We start from the raw sequence: 15655 nt of genomic DNA on the forward strand, positions 1-15655 counted from the left end.
CGGACATTTTTCGTCCGTCCCGCTGAATGAAGGAGATGGAGGGAAAAAATATATGTATTGAAGTGGGCAAATCAACGAACCAATCAGCGTTTGCGTTGGCGTGTGGGCGTTCCGACAGTGGGGGCGTTCCGACAGTGGGGGCGTTCCGACAGTGGGGGCGTTCTTACGCTCTGCAGTTATACCCTTCTCTTTGTCCGAGCAAAGTTTGAAGAGGAGTATTATTATACAAAGGGCGTGTCCTACGGGACACGGCGAGGCTTTCCCACCGAAGATGGATCAAGTTACATCATGTCCAGACAGTTTTAATTTCTTGATCGCTTACAACATAGTGAACAACAGAACGTGAAAACCTTTCTAAATGATAAACTGTTATTGCAAAGGAAACGGCCTCAAATTGATAACAAAAAATAGCTTTAAAAATAGACGTTTGAAACTTTATTCTATGTTTTATAAAACGTCTTTAGTTAAGAACATGCATTTATTTTTTTTAGTAATATTTAAATATATCTATTATATTATTTCATTGCATTTTTTTTATTCATGAAGGAACGCTTGTCTGTGCAGCAAATTAAATGTTCCCCAATGATTTTTATTTATTTTTTCCCCCTCTGAGGGTGAGCCTGTGAGGACGAGCTGCGGGTTTAGGTTCCCCCCCACAAACACGCCCTCCCGCTCCTTCCTTGACGCACGCGCTGACGCCCGCGCTTACGTTCCAGGAAGTAAAAGTAAACAACGGACTCCAGGAGGAAAATGCAATTTACCCGTCCAAGTTGGCGCCGTCGCTGTGATTTCTCGCCCCTCGTATTCATGATCCATGAAGGTATTACATTTCGAGAAGACAGGCCCAGTTAAACGCAGACCGAGAGCCGGTCAAACTCCCCGCAGAGCTGAGAGGAAGCGCATGCGGCAGCCGCTAAATGGGAGCTAGCCCGACATGGCAATTTTCTGTCTGAGTTTGTTTACGAGATGAGATCCCCTCAACACAATGACTTAAGCACGGCTCGTCGACGTTAGGTTCGTCTGACAAATCACACGAGACCGCAATCCCCCCCTCTTCCCTTTTCCCCTCCCGTGTAACGCGATCTTTCCCTTTTTTAATTGTGCCGTTTGCTTGTGTTAATTTCAGATTTAGCAATGTTAGCCATCAGATCTTCAGACGAGGAGTCCACAGAGATTGAGGAGATGGACACCTCAGAGCCGAACTGGTGCTGGTTCTACTTGGCCGAGTGTGGCGTCTGGCACATGTTTGAGGTAGTTGAGTCAGATTCTGCAGGATTCCACGCATGCAAGACATCTAACGGGACAAACTTTTAACGTGTCTTTCGTTTAAAGTTTATAAGTAAACAGATTTGCTGTGTGTGGTGGTTGGCAGGCGTTGGCCACAGATTTGCGTGCAAGTTGGCCATAAACGCACTAACTGCCGCTAAACATTTCTTTTTTTCCCACTTTGATCCTAATAGAAAATAAAATAAACATCTACATTGTCTTTAAAAGGTATTTTTCATCTCTTGATTGTTTAACTTGATAGTGACTAATTAACATAATAATGATTTTAGTACAGATAAAGGCAGTTTTGAAAAATTCACTTTAGGCACTTTTGCAGAGACTGTTCCTTGCAAAACTACTACTTTTATGTTTTTTGTTTTTTTTTGACATTATAGCCCCCGACCTCATGTTTATGGAATAGACCAACAAAAAGCTATGCATGATTGTGTAGTGGAAGGGAAATGGTACATAGATTTGTTATTTATTTGGCTTTTGTTCTTGTTGTTTTTTCACCAAAAACCTGAAAAGTGTGGTGTGCTTTTTGTATGTGGTCCTCCTAAGTCAATAATTCCTTCATCTAGAAACGGAACATTTTGCCAGTATTTGTTTGCTAAAAAGCTCAAACTTTAATCAGACTCAATCAGACTAACAACAATTTCAGATATTGCTGCAGATACTCAGTTGGATTTATGTATGGACTCTGACTGTATTGATCTAAAACCATTTGATTGTAGCTTCCATTGTTTAGGGTTGTCCTCCTGGTTAACCTCCTCTTCCTGCCATATGGGGGTTTTACTCAATGGCTGACTCACAGTTTGTCACGTTACAACTACAAAATTTGTTATATCATATTAGAACTGTATGTGATGGACCAACACAAAGTAGTGCAAGGTTGTCACATCAGACATGTAGAAGAAGGTGTTCTGATTAGGTGAGACCAAAATGACACTTTTTGGCATACATGACAAATGTTTGGTGATCAGAGGTGGGTAGAGCAGCCAATAATTATACAAAAGTAGAGGTTGCAGAACATTTTGTTACTCAAGTAAAAGTAAAAAGTTGTCAGTTAAGAAATTACTCAAATACGAGTAATAAAGTATTCAGTAAGAAGGCGACTCAAGTACTGGGTAACTATCCTGACAGCTGATGATTTAATATTTAAAAAATATGTAATAGGACAGACAAGCATGTAACGTTATGTGCAAATTCTGGTATTTTAAAGACAAAAGATATACTAAAGACAAAAGAAACACTTTTCCAAGTCAGTTTTTTCCCCAACATTAAACTGGAAAGCAATACTTACAGCAGGTAATGTATATACAGTATTATATACAGTATGTTAGAGAAGTGCAATGTACTTCCATTGACAATATCTACTGTTTACTGTACGTTCGTTAGATCCCCAAATGGCTCAATGAGCTCAGCAGAGAGAAAATAACATTAAAATAACAAAGGTTGTGTACAAATAAGAGGTCTCACTTTAACATAAACTCTGCATTTTTGTCTCTGGTCCATTTTTGGTTAAAACAAGTCTGTTTTAATCACGAAGTTACTCACAGTAGGCAGAGCGGCTAAAAACTTTACTCAAGTAAGAGTAGCGACACTTGAGTAATAATATGACTCGGGTAAAAGTAAAAAGTATAGTGCAGAAAACGACTCCTAAAAGTACAGTTTGTTTAAGAAGTTACTCAAGTAAATAGAACTGAGTAAATGTAACTAGTTACTAGCCACCTCTGGTGGTGATGAATGAAAACTGGAGGCACCATCCATACATCCATCCCTACATGCAAACATAGTGGTGTTAAATCTGGCCATCAGGAGATTTTTATTAGCAGGGACAAGGAAGCTGGTTTGAGATAATAGAAAGATAAATGGAGTTACTGTAAATACTGGACAATACTGAAAAAAACCCATCTTAATGGCTGCAGAAAATGAAGTTAACAATAAGATACTTTTTTGTCCCTCAATGGCGAAATTCTGCAAGGATGTGTGGCGTTTTTTTTTTTTCTTTAATTTCCTTCCAGTTGATCATCGGATTGGTTCAGGTGTACACTTTTCTTTCTCGATGTCTCTGTCAGATTGATCCCAGCGCGGCCTGCTCGGTGACCAGCGCTCAGATTGAACAGTGCTACAGCAGGAACCAACGTGGGGTCATGGAATTCTACACAGCCAAATACACGTACAGACTGGACTTCTCCGGTAAACCGAGATATTTTTAAATGCTACCGAGAAAGTCAAATCATCTAAAGAAAAAAAAAGGGAGGGGGGGGGGAATTGGTCTTCCTAAAACAGTTTTTTAAAAATTGCACCTTCTGCATTACTTAAACCTACTTTTCCTCTCCAGTGATGCGGCAGATAAACGTAACGACGGGAAAACAGAGGCCGATCAAACGCTCCCTGCACTCTGCCACTGGCTTCAGGTAAGCTTTAGTCCTCCCAATCTTTTTTTCTCCTCTTCTAGCAGCAAAGTCAGCACTGCCTCCTGGCATTTGGAATCCGTAAGTTAAACTGCAGAGCTTTTCATCTTACAGACCCCTTGATTGTGGTCCTATTTTAAAAAAAAAAGTCTCAATCTGAGAGAAGAACGAAAAAATAGCTGAATTATGCTTTTCTGCAAGCAGCTAAAACTCTCTTTCCTTGATTTGTTCTTTCAGGTTCATTTGTGATAATCTGGCTTTGCCTGTGCCCTGTCATTGGGAGAGGATCAATACGGATGAGCCCTATCAGGTAGGTAAAATAAAAAAAATAAGAAAAGCAGGCAAGAGGATGGAGGATAAAGAGCAGTAATTTTGTGTTTTGTATATTTGAGACAAACTTCTAAATCACAACCACTTTTTTGAGCTCTGCAAGTGTAACCAATTGGCGGTTTTGTTTCCGCAGCTGATCCAGCTCGGCAGAGACACGTACGAGTTTAAGGAAGTGGCCAGACTGTACGAGAGGACGATGGACCATCCAATCAAATCCATTCAGAGGATTCAGAACTTGGACCTATGGGAGTTCTTCTGCAGGTAGTGTGTTGCTTTCGGGTGCAGTTCTGAACTGACTCCTCTCCTCGTCTCCTTTTTTTTTAATGAGTAGTTCTGCTGTGACTGTAACTGTATTATTGTCTAATATGCTGGTTTAAGTAAACGTAAAGACAGCAGCCTGCCAGACAACGTAGGGACAAACAAGAACAGTACATTGTGTTAGAGTCAACAACAGGGTTGGGTTCATGCAGCAAAATAAAAGAAACTAAATCCTAAAGTCGGACTGAGTTCAGTTAGGTCTTATGCATCTGTAAACACATTATTTTGCTCTGTGTTGTGTTTCTCCCCTAAGGAAGAAAACACAGTTGCGAAAAGTCAAGCGCACTCTGGATATTGAAGAGCGAATGCTGTTTCATGGTACAGGACACAGCAACATACAAGCTATTTGTACGTTTAACTTTGACTGGCGTCTGACAGGGAGTCATGGTGATGTTTATGGCAAAGGTACAATCCCTTTGTACTGACGCTTAAACACACACTGATCTGTCTGTTTGATCCTTAACGCCTCGTCTCGTGTCCCTTCCCGCAGGGAGCTACTTCGCCCGGGACGCCAAATACTCCAGTAAATTCTGCCACACCACCGGGAAACACAACACCACCCTGCAGAGGCACGGACTCGCTCTGCCCATATTTGCCAACGAGCCGCCCTATAAGACCATGTTCCTGGCCAGAGTGCTTGTCGGAGAGTACACGGTCGGCCACCCCATGTACTGCAGGCCGCCCTCCAAGGACGCCAGCTTCACCAACTTTTATGACAGCTGTGTGGACGATATGGCCAACCCAAAGATCTACGTCATTTTCGACAGCAATCAGATCTACCCGGAGTATCTGATCGAGTTCTACTGATGTTTAACTCGGGAAGAGTTGACACACATGGTGGAATGAAATGGGAGAAAGGGGGAGGACTATAGCGGTCACGTCCAGTGAGTAACTGGAGCATCGGAGTCTTCAAAGTGCCTTTGCAAATTTGAAAAGCCGGGGAAAGGACGGAGGCATTCTGCACCTTCTGCTCCAAGGTCAACGTACTGACCCGCGTGCAGTTTTGTAGTATATTCCACGACGCTTGTTGCACAGTCTGTTCGGTGTGTCTTGGGAGTTTTGGAGATTTAAGGCAATGTCCATACTCTGGCCCCACTTCTTCTTTTTGATCCACAGTGCCATACATATGCCTATTTCTAATACCAAAAATATGTTCTGGTCTCATTCTTACCCACGTGTCAGTTTTGTTCCTCCAAAAGACTGCGAGTACCCGCGTTTGTGACCGCCGGTTTACATACCGTCACGTTGGCATTCATTTCATAATAATCGGTGGCTTTTATGGTGATTTATTTGAAACTCTTCTTCTTCCGAGGTAGGGTTGTTGTACAACATACCGACACAAAGATGCAATGGGCATAAGCTGCGTGCACAAATTTGGATTTATTTGGGATTTTCTCTAATCAATGGTCAAAACTATACATATAGGCATAAATGTATCAATCCATCCCCATTCATTTCCAGAATACTACCCCTTAGTAAAGTACATAACACTGATTTTGTCGTGAACAACAAGGTCCGGGCATTATTTTGACAAGATCATGGCCCTTACTTCTTTCCAGAAATGGCAAAGCATATTTAAATTGGCTGGTTTGCTTTCACGTACCCATCTTTTAGCCGTAGCTATAGTTTGGGCCGTTCCAATAACTTCACGTTAGGTCGCTTTACCTTTACAGCACACCCAACTGTGTCCATGACTCAACCATCTGACCTGAACCTCAGGTGAAAGAACATTGGTTAGGATTTCTAAGAACAACCTAGGAACCACCAAGGCTTAAGCACAGTGGTGGCAGCGTCATGCTGGTGGTCTGTGGCGTTGCCAGCGGTACAGGTTGATCGCAAAAAGGTGGGGAGAGTCAAGACGGAGGAAGATGCATCCTTATTCTTCAACTTTACAACAAATCAACAGCTAAATGTCTGAAACTTGGACACATTTGGATGTTTTTACATTCAATGAGCTCCACCCCGTCGATCATTTATAGGCAATGCTTAAAAGGTGTATCTTTGCTTGAAAAGGAACCAATTTAAGTGAACCCTACTGTATCTCATTAAAAACAGCACTTTAATCATTATCCAGAACTGTACCAGAACCTTGTTCATGGTTGCAAAAAAGCATGGTGGTTTCTCTGGAACTTCCCAAAGGGCATTAAGGCAACATTTATCGAGGGTGGACTTATATGTTTGAGGGTGCATGTAAAATGTTGAGCCATTGACAAAAGAAATCCACTTTAAATTCAGATTTGTGCCCCAGATTGGTGTTGTTGAAATGAATTGAAGTTTGTCGTATAATCCTTCCAGCGTGGAAAAAAGAAGGGTTCCAAATGCATCATCTGGTTTGACACTCATGCAGGTAATGAGTGTGTGTAGACGTCTGACTGGTGCTGTAGCGCCGTGTACTTCAACATAGCAATGAAATAGGCTTTATTATACCGCCATGATGCCAGTATGATAGCCACAGCAACAGCTACCAGACCCTCTTACTGTCACCCATCAGTATTTATTATTTATTCGTGACCTTTTGACTGAGTTTTCTCATAATAAGCTTCTACCTCTGTGTTGTTTAAAACCATACATCGGTCTACTTTTTACCCTTTCTATGAAAGGTTTTACTTCTGTGTCACTTTGACACAAAGTTGTAATGTTATGTTCGTCCGGAGCTCCTAAGTGTATCTTTTGAGGTTTTGACGACTAAGCCTAATTTGTATTTTATTTTATTTTGTTGCTAAGCTTTTTGCAGCTTAGTTCATTTCAGTAAAAAAAAATAACAGACAAAGAAACAAGATAAGCATCACATTGGAAACAAGAGTCCTATAAGTGTGAGATCATCACCAACTGTCCCTGAGGAAAACAAGTTACCTTTTGCACCTGGAGTAAATTTAACCTGTTAAGTGTTGCCAGCACATACAGTGCTTTGTAAAAGTATTTATGAATGGGACTTACCCCATTTTGTCTCCTTACACTGAAAAATTGAATGTATTTTATTGGGATTTTATGTGATGGAAAGCCAAGAGTTGCAGGATCCATCCATTTGTTGTCTATACCAGCCTACCCTTGCAAGCGTGGCAAATGCGTGCCACGCTTCTCAGAAAATTAAAATGTATAATTTTCTTGCCACTTCTCAATTATGCACTACTTTTTGTTGCTCTACCAAATAAAATTCCTATGAAATACATGAAAATTTGCAGTTGCAGCAAAGTGTAAAAATGCTCCAGGACAATAAATACTTTTGGAAGCCACTCTATGTACTGTAATAACAAGTAATGTTGCTTAAAATTGTAATATTGCTTTTGCTGTGTGCATTTTAAGGGATTATTTGGATGACTGTTTCAGAGCTTTTTGGCGTAGATGACATCAGCAGGTATGAGAGTGGACCATTTTAGCTTTTCTCATGTGCAGAAGCCAGAGACAAAATGTTACTGTAGTTCTTAACGGATAGCTTTGAGAGCGTGAGTCGGATTCGTGGAAAAAGCTGTGTGTTTTCTGTGTGTACGTTGCACAGTGTAATAAATTTTTCAGCACAGATCCATGGGCAAATGTTTTATAATCTACAGCGGGGGTCACCAACACGGTACTCGCTGGCATCAAGTAGCCCCCCGAAGGACCACGAGTGGCGCCCACAAGCCTGTTCTAAGAAGAGCTACATCTAAAGCTTTATTTTATTCTGTTACTCTTCCTGTTTATTCACACTTGTGTTTATATAGATTTAAAAATGTCAATTTCTATAACAAAGCATGAACATTTTTTATTTTACATATAGTTAAGGTGAACTCTTGGCTCTTGTAGTTCAAAGCTCAGTACTGGTAGCCCTTTGTATGACAACGCCAATGAAGTAGCTCTGTTTCACAAAGGTTGGTACAGCTTATGAGACAGGGCCTCTGTCATCAGGATCCCTGCATATTCTTTATTTAAACATGTTAGACTTTAACAGACTAACCTTCTCAGTCTTTTATGTTCATCTTCAAAAATTAAATACTGAAGTTCACTATGAATTAATGGTGGGGAAGCTTCACAGTGAGTATGCTTTATACATTGAATCTGGAAAAAACTAGAAAAATGGATGGGAGTTAGGACAAGAAAAAACAACTAATGACACAATAAGGGGGAGAAAAATAAGGAAACAAAATGGAAGGAGAACAGTAGGTACACAAGGAATGAAAGGATGGAAAGACTTGGAAGAAAGAATAAAAATGGAGCTGTGGTACAAGAAGAGAAAAACACAAAGAAAGAAGGAGGAAAAGAGCTAATGCCCTAATGAGGAGGGCAAAATATAGAGCGGGGGGGTTGAGGCCATAATAGATATTTATCAAGGACCCTTCATACACAGGAAATCAAAGTAACAAACAACCAAGGCATTAATCATGAAACACATTAAAACTGAAGTATCACAAAACCATGAGACACAAAAAATGAAGGACTTATATGAAGGAATATAAGTGGAACTAGAAATACTGCTTGATGGATGGTGGCATAAGACAGTAATTAAGCATGTTCTCCACTTTCTTATTTATCTTGACATGGAAAAACTTTAAATTTAATTCCAGACATTTCTAAACTGGTTAGGAACCCTGTTAGACACAGTTTTTTTTTGTTTGTTTGTTTTTGGTGTCCTCAGAGTGATAAGCACGCCTATGGGGAGTGGTTTACTTCAGGATGGTGAAACACAAATGTGAACTTCAACAGTGATCTGAGTGACACAGAGACAGGTACAGCAGGTTCACATATTTACTTAGCCTAAGTGTATTATTACAATGACAGCTCTTAAAGAAGAAGTAGAAGAATGTATGGACACCTCAGACACGCCGTGGTATTGGTATTATCTAGCAGATTGTGGAAGGTGGCACAGGTTTGAGGTAACCCTTATCATATTCTTTAGATCTCTATAATTTTTCAGCTGTCTGGTATCCTCAGCGCTTTCATCCTTTGTTGCCGCACTGCAGGATGACCCCAGTTTTCCTATTAGGAGTGAGAACATAGATACATGTTATTTGAGAGACTCAAAATCCAGCTTGAATGTAAGTACATTGAGTTTCAACAGCAGGATTGATTTTTCAGGTATGTAACAGCACCCATCCTCAGAGTTTTGGTTTTTGTTCCAGTCAAAATCAGCTGACATTTGTGCTTTGACCTGCGCAGGAATGTTGCAGACGGACCTCGCCACAGGAAGGAAAAGAAGAATCCAACGCAGCTTTAATCTCGAGAAAAGGTGAAGTGCTGCCTGCGGATGCCGTCTAACCCAGCACTGAGTTCAGTATAGTTTCTTACAAAATGAAAGTGAAACTTTGCTCCTGTCCTCTTGCAGTTGTTCCTGTTTCTCTGCACCGCCCGTTTTCTGGGAAGACTTGGATCCTACAGCTCCTTTCCAGGTGAGGAGAAAATAAATACAGTGGCTTGCAAAAGTATTCATACCCCATATATTATTGGAATCTTGTGTGAAACACCAACACAAAGTGGTATACAATTGTGAACTAGAAAGAATGTTATAAATTATTAAAACAATGTTTAATATTCAGCCACATTTTCTCTCAGTACAACTAAGATCCTTTAGGGAGTGATACAGAGAGTTATTGAGGAGTATACAGAAGCAGCTCAAAGTCAAGATCAGAGACAGCAAGGAGGGGTATAGGAAGAAGCTGGAGAGTAAACTGCAGAGGAACACTATCAGAGATGTGTGGTCAGGGATGAAGAAGATCACAGGCTTCAAGCAGAAAGAGGATCTGATAGATGGAAGTCTGGACAGAGCCAATGAGCTGAATACATTCTTCCAGGTTCAGTTTAGGAACAGGCTCACCATCCTCCCCTCCTGCCCCCAGCCAAACAGACATCCCACCCTCCTTTGACGTTTTATCCTCTACCTCAGTCATGGACTCTTCTGCTTCCACTAGTTTGTCTACCAGGACTCCCTGCAGATCCTTCAAGATTTGCTGCAAGATGCTGCATATCTTCTATAAATCTGTTGATGAGAGCGTCTGCTCCTTTGCCATCAACTGTTCAGAGCCAGGGACCTAAAAAGGCTCAACAACCTCATAAAGAAGGCTGGCTCTGTTCTGTGGACGTCTGTGGGACGTATGGAGACGATGATGCAAAGAAGGATTTTGCATAAAATTAAGGAAATTATGGCCAATCCTGAACATACTCTTCGTGACATTTGCATTGAAAAACAGAGTCTCTTCAGTCAAAGGCTTCGTCAGATTGGTTGTAAAACGGGACCGCTACAGGAGATCTTTCCAGCCATCACCATCTATAATAACTCTTTGCCCAAATGAGTTACATCAACATTTAATTTCCCTTTGGGATAAATAAAGTATTTTTGAATTTGAATTGCCTTCAGAAGTTTCCTTATGACTACTAATGACTGAATAGAGTCCACCTGTATGTAATCTAATCTCAGAACAAATACAGCTGCTCTGTGACAGCCTCAGAGGATGGTTAAGAGAAAATTAGGGCGCAAACAGCATCAGGAAGTCCAAGGAACAGACCAGACTTTTCCCTTTTTTAAATTTTTATTTTGTAAAAAAAAAAAAAAAAGAATCATGTAAAATTTTCTTTCTACCTTACCTTACCTTCTTCTGTAAGGTAAGGTAAGTTTATTTATATAGCACTTTTCAGTACTTTCAGCACTTTTTGTATACCACTTTGTGTTGTTCTTTCACATAAAATTCCAATAAAATATATTTATGTTTGTGGTTGTAATGTGACAGTATATGGAAAAGTGCAAGGGGTGTGAATACTTTTGCAAGCCACTGCCAAAAAATGTAAATACGATGATTGGACAAGAGGACACATAGGAAACACCAGTGCTGCAATGTGTAAATGAAACATTATGAAATAATTGTCTACTTCAATACACAAGCTATAAATATTCAAAGCGACAATGAAACTGTGAAATAACTGAATGCTTAAAAAAATTATCATCACATTATTATTACATACTTTTTCTACTTTAAAAATGTGTAGAATAAAAAAAGAAATTTCACATTAATATTTTTCACTGTAATATAAAATTACTGTTGATGTATTTCTATTTAATTCCATCAGTTTTTATTTCAAAATGTAATTTTTTAAGAAGTAATTTTATTTTGCCAAAATTTGCAAAGATAGTTATGTTTACAGACAATCAATTTGGGTTCAAGTCCAAACATGGCACTGATATGTGTTTATGTGGCCTAAAAGAATTACTGAATAATTATAACAGCAAAAACACTAAGGCTTCTGATTGTGTAAATCATGGAAAACTATTTTTAAAATTATGCCAAGCTGGTGTGCCCAAATATATAGTAAGATGTCTGTCCTATTGGTACGCTAATCAAACTATGCAGGTCAAATGGGACAACTGTGTGTCTGCATTTTATCTCCTATGTTGTTTAATTTTTATATGAATGACCTCTCTAAGCAGCTAAACTTGTGTAGAACTGGCTACATGGTTGGTGATACTATTAATAATCATTTTTGACCTAGTGGTTTTTAGTCCAAGTTCAGCTGGTCTTCTGAAGCTGCTTAATGTCTGTTCAGCATATGATGAACTACTTGATGTCAAATTTAACCCATCAAAAAGTATCATCTTGATTTATTGCACTAAGGTGGACAAAAATAGAGTATTTCCAAATTTTAAACTGTCTGGGACGTTATTGAAATGAAGTAAAATATTTTGGCCATGTGCTGACAGACCGTCTGTCTGATGATGAAGACATTTACCGTGAGGTTCGAATGTTACATGCTCGGGCAAATGTCCTTGTCCGTAAGTTTGGATTCTGTTCTGATGAAGTGAAACTGAACTTGTTTAGTTCATATTGTACATCTCTGTATACTGCACATTTGTGGGGCAACTTTAAAAAAGCCAGTCTTCAAAGATTGAAGGTGGCCTATAATGACGCATTAACCCAGATGGACCAGTGCTAGTGAACTGTTTGTATCTGCTCGCGTCAGCACTTTAATGGCTGTTTTGAGAAAGCTTATGTATAAATTTATTTGTCGTTTGAACAAGTCCAATAATAGAATTATCCAACTGTTCACTAATGTTAAATATAGTGCAGTAAAATACTCATCTGTACTCTGGAGACATTGGTGTTTTGAACGGCTAGGAGTCTTTTTTATTGTACTTTTTATTCTTTTATTCGTTTTTGGCTGCTTCTTTACCCAGACGAAATCAATCCAACACACAGTTTCAGGCCTCAAGGTCCCAATTCAGGGCTGCACCCTTTGAAGGACCTGGCCTGCATGGGCCGTGTCCAGACCACGAAAAATAGAAGATAGGAAGAAAATTAAATAATGGAATTAACTGTAGTGTCCCTGCATTTGGGACCAGTGGGGCCTGGCCCCACCAGATGTCGCTGTGGAGCTCTATGTTTGCAACAATCAGTGGGACAGGATAGTTCTTTATAGAGTAATATTGTAAAAAGACCAATTCCCTTACCAATAAAATGCTGTTATAAACATGTGTGTATATATATTTATATATATAAGTCTGCCAGAATACTGACAAGTTCAGTAGGCTAAATGCTCTTGAGGTGCCCTGAAATTGGGGCTGACCGAACAACATTTGTTTAAATAATGAACCTAGGAAATCACAGTGCACATGCCCAACACGCTCTCAGTAGACGGCCATGGGGCACAAATCCTCTGAGATAATTTTATATGCATTCAATTATTTCACAATTTCATTGTCACTTTGCATATTTAACTCTTATTTGTTCAAGGTAATAATTATTTCATAATGTTTTATTTATTTATTTCGTTTTGAGCAACAACTTTTTTCTTTGCCACTATCTTCAATAAAGCACAGCTACTAGTTGTCAATAGATTCTCCCACCTAAATTGTGGATCTCTGCGACTCCTCTAGGGATGCCAAAAGCTTTCTCGGTTAATCCCCTGATTATTGCTTACACGTTTTGTCCTTTATCTTGTGTTGATATGTTAAAATAAATCCCAATGAAATAAGAGGACATTTTCAGAAGTAATGTGACAAAATATGAAACCATTTAAAGGGTAAGAATAACTTCTCTAAGTCTCTGTATGTTTGTCATATGTTTTTTAAGCTGATCGAGCTGAATAACTCCAGCCCAGAGTATCAGACTGTGGCAGATTATGTGACGCACGATGGTCTCTTGAACAAATCCATTGTATCAATAAGCAGGATACAGAATTTGGACCTCTGGGAAATGTATTGCAGGTAAGCAAAAGCTTCTATCTTGATGCTCTGCATTTTATAATAAACAGACTGAATTTATTTAGCCATTTTCTAGCCATAATGACCTCTCGAAGCACTTTACAGCAAAGCCACATTCACTCAATCGCACTCAAACGTCCACACATTGATACATAAGCAGATCAACATGCAATTTTAGGTTAAGTGCCTTGCCCAGGAGTACAATGACATGTGTCAGGAGAAAGCTGAATTCAAACTAACAACTTGGAATCATTTCTCAGTTTTTTTTTAAACACATTGTTTCTCTCTGTATTCTCCAGGAAAAAGCAACAGCTAATGAGGATTAAGGGCGTCAAAGAAATTCCAGAGAGGCGCCTTTTCCATGGGACTGACAGTAAAAACGTAGACAGCATTTGCAAGTATAACTTTGATTTGCGGATACCTAAAAAGACTGGAAGAATATACGGTAACGGTAAGACAGCCAACGCACTGATCATGTGTTTACGACTGCAATACAGAACCAATTCTCTAAGCTAGTCTGAATTTCTTTATTGTTCTTTTGTTCTTTCCATAGGTGTTTATTTTGCTGTCCATGCCTCATATGCAGACAATTACAGTACCAACAGGGCTGGAACCCCTAAAAAGATATTTCTTGCTCGGGTCATGGTTGGGAAATTTAAGCGTGGACAATCAGATTTGCTTAAGCCTGATCATGAAAACGTTTACGATAGTTGCGTCGATGATGCTGATCATCCCAAAGTTTTTGTTATATTTGATCCAAATCAAATATATCCGGAATATCTAATTGAGTACCAATGAGCTCAGCTTTGGGCTGTTGAAGAAAGGTTTTTCAAGAAAATTATTTATTTCCTTTGAAGCTCTCATTTGTAAATGTATGCAGTATATATATTTACCATATAGTCTTAAGTTATTATATAGTTAACATTGAATATTTGTTATGTATGTTAATACTAGGGCTGGGCAATATGGACCAAAAATAGTATCTCGATATTTTTAGGCTTAAAGCGGATACACAATATTTATCTCTATATGTTTTCTTTTCATAAAGTAATTATAAATAGAGGTGTGGCCTGACATGGTGGCTGAATAGTCACACATTTCCTGTGCTCCGCATGGCACACGAACCACTGAGCTATATAATACACTGGAGTGCTGATTTTGCCGAAAAACTGAAGTCACTGGCCGCCATCTTTCTCCTCAGCACATGACTTTCTCAGTACTTGATATTTTTAGAACATAACATAAAAGTATATGGCATTTTGACATTTTAAAAGTCTTAAGCCCCCCCTGAACATGAGAAAATCCTCGTTATTCGATGCTGTAGCGCACATATTCCCTAGTTACTGGGGGGAAATAGGGAGTACCAATATGGCGGCTGGTGGCTTCAAAGCGACTCGTTCAAACAGACGGTGATTAGCACTCCAGTGTATTATATAGCTCAGTGACGCGAACGTCTGACAATTAAGAACCGCTCACCATAGTGCTCATGGAGCTCTTATATTCTTGCTCTCTTGCAGTCGTAATTTGCGCCACGCTCGACTACGCAACCGAGAAAATGTCTAGCAGGGCTACTAAGGTCGGAAAAGCTGCTTCTCAAGCTGGGCTGGCTAATGCTGCTAGCCATAGCCAAACTAAAAAGATGACGCGGGGATCTACCAACGATGATGAGGATGAGTTGCCGCTATTGTGGCAGAAGATGTCTCACAAATTACTACAGTCCATCAACGATCGATTTTTACAGATTCGAACAGAGTTTCCGTGGCTTGCTCACAGCACAACAGGCCCTTACAGTGAGACTGGTTACAACCAAACAACAGGCTGCTAACCGTGAGAATCGCATCGGCTCAGTGGAAAGCTTGGTGGCCGAACTACAATGGGAGAATAAAGTGTTACGATCCAAACTGCTAGATCTGGAAGGTCGTTCTCGACGCGATAACATCAAGATCATCAGCATTCCAGAGGGAGAGGAAAATGGCCGACAGACGGAGTTCGTGTGCACCGTCATTCCCAAACTGCTGGATGCCAACAACTTTGAGAAGCCGGTTACCTTCAACAGGGCGCACCGCACGCTACGTCCGAAGCCACCTGAAGGAGCCCGCCCTCGCCCGCTCATCACACAGGTTCACCTCGCACAGAAGAAGGAGAAAGTGATTCGGCTTGGCGG

At 39.9% G+C, this 15655-nt stretch overlaps 2 protein-coding genes across 7 annotated transcripts; both read left to right on the plus strand.

Moving 5' to 3' along the window:
• The first annotated feature begins 615 nt into the window (after nucleotides 1-615).
• On the plus strand, nucleotides 616-7850 carry LOC105916043 (protein mono-ADP-ribosyltransferase PARP11). Of its 6 annotated transcripts, none has more exons than XM_036149132.1 (8): nucleotides 616-1014; nucleotides 1127-1251; nucleotides 3345-3465; nucleotides 3611-3686; nucleotides 3921-3993; nucleotides 4147-4274; nucleotides 4589-4679; nucleotides 4822-7850. In XM_036149132.1, the coding sequence occupies exons 2-8, from the start codon at nucleotides 1135-1137 to the stop codon at nucleotides 5122-5124; spliced, it is 909 nt and encodes a 302-aa protein (XP_036005025.1). In that variant the 5' UTR covers nucleotides 616-1014; nucleotides 1127-1134; the 3' UTR covers nucleotides 5125-7850. The 6 variants fall into 6 exon arrangements, with proteins under 6 accessions (XP_036005025.1, XP_036005027.1, XP_036005023.1 ...); XM_036149134.1 differs by having other exon boundaries at nucleotides 619-1014; nucleotides 4589-4649; XM_036149130.1 differs by having other exon boundaries at nucleotides 620-1014; nucleotides 4585-4679.
• A 759-nt stretch (nucleotides 7851-8609) lies between these two features.
• LOC105915900 (protein mono-ADP-ribosyltransferase PARP11) lies at nucleotides 8610-14672 on the plus strand. Its single transcript, XM_012850181.3, has 7 exons — nucleotides 8610-9178; nucleotides 9266-9380; nucleotides 9462-9531; nucleotides 9628-9691; nucleotides 13361-13494; nucleotides 13791-13942; nucleotides 14045-14672. Exons 1-7 carry the CDS (start codon nucleotides 9077-9079, stop codon nucleotides 14287-14289), a joined length of 882 nt encoding a protein of 293 aa, XP_012705635.2. The 5' UTR covers nucleotides 8610-9076; the 3' UTR covers nucleotides 14290-14672.
• Nucleotides 14673-15655: the final 983 nt, after the last annotated feature.

This window comes from Fundulus heteroclitus, chromosome 17 (genome assembly GCF_011125445.2).
Source record: "Fundulus heteroclitus isolate FHET01 chromosome 17, MU-UCD_Fhet_4.1, whole genome shotgun sequence".
Lineage (NCBI taxonomy): Eukaryota > Metazoa > Chordata > Actinopteri > Cyprinodontiformes > Fundulidae > Fundulus > Fundulus heteroclitus.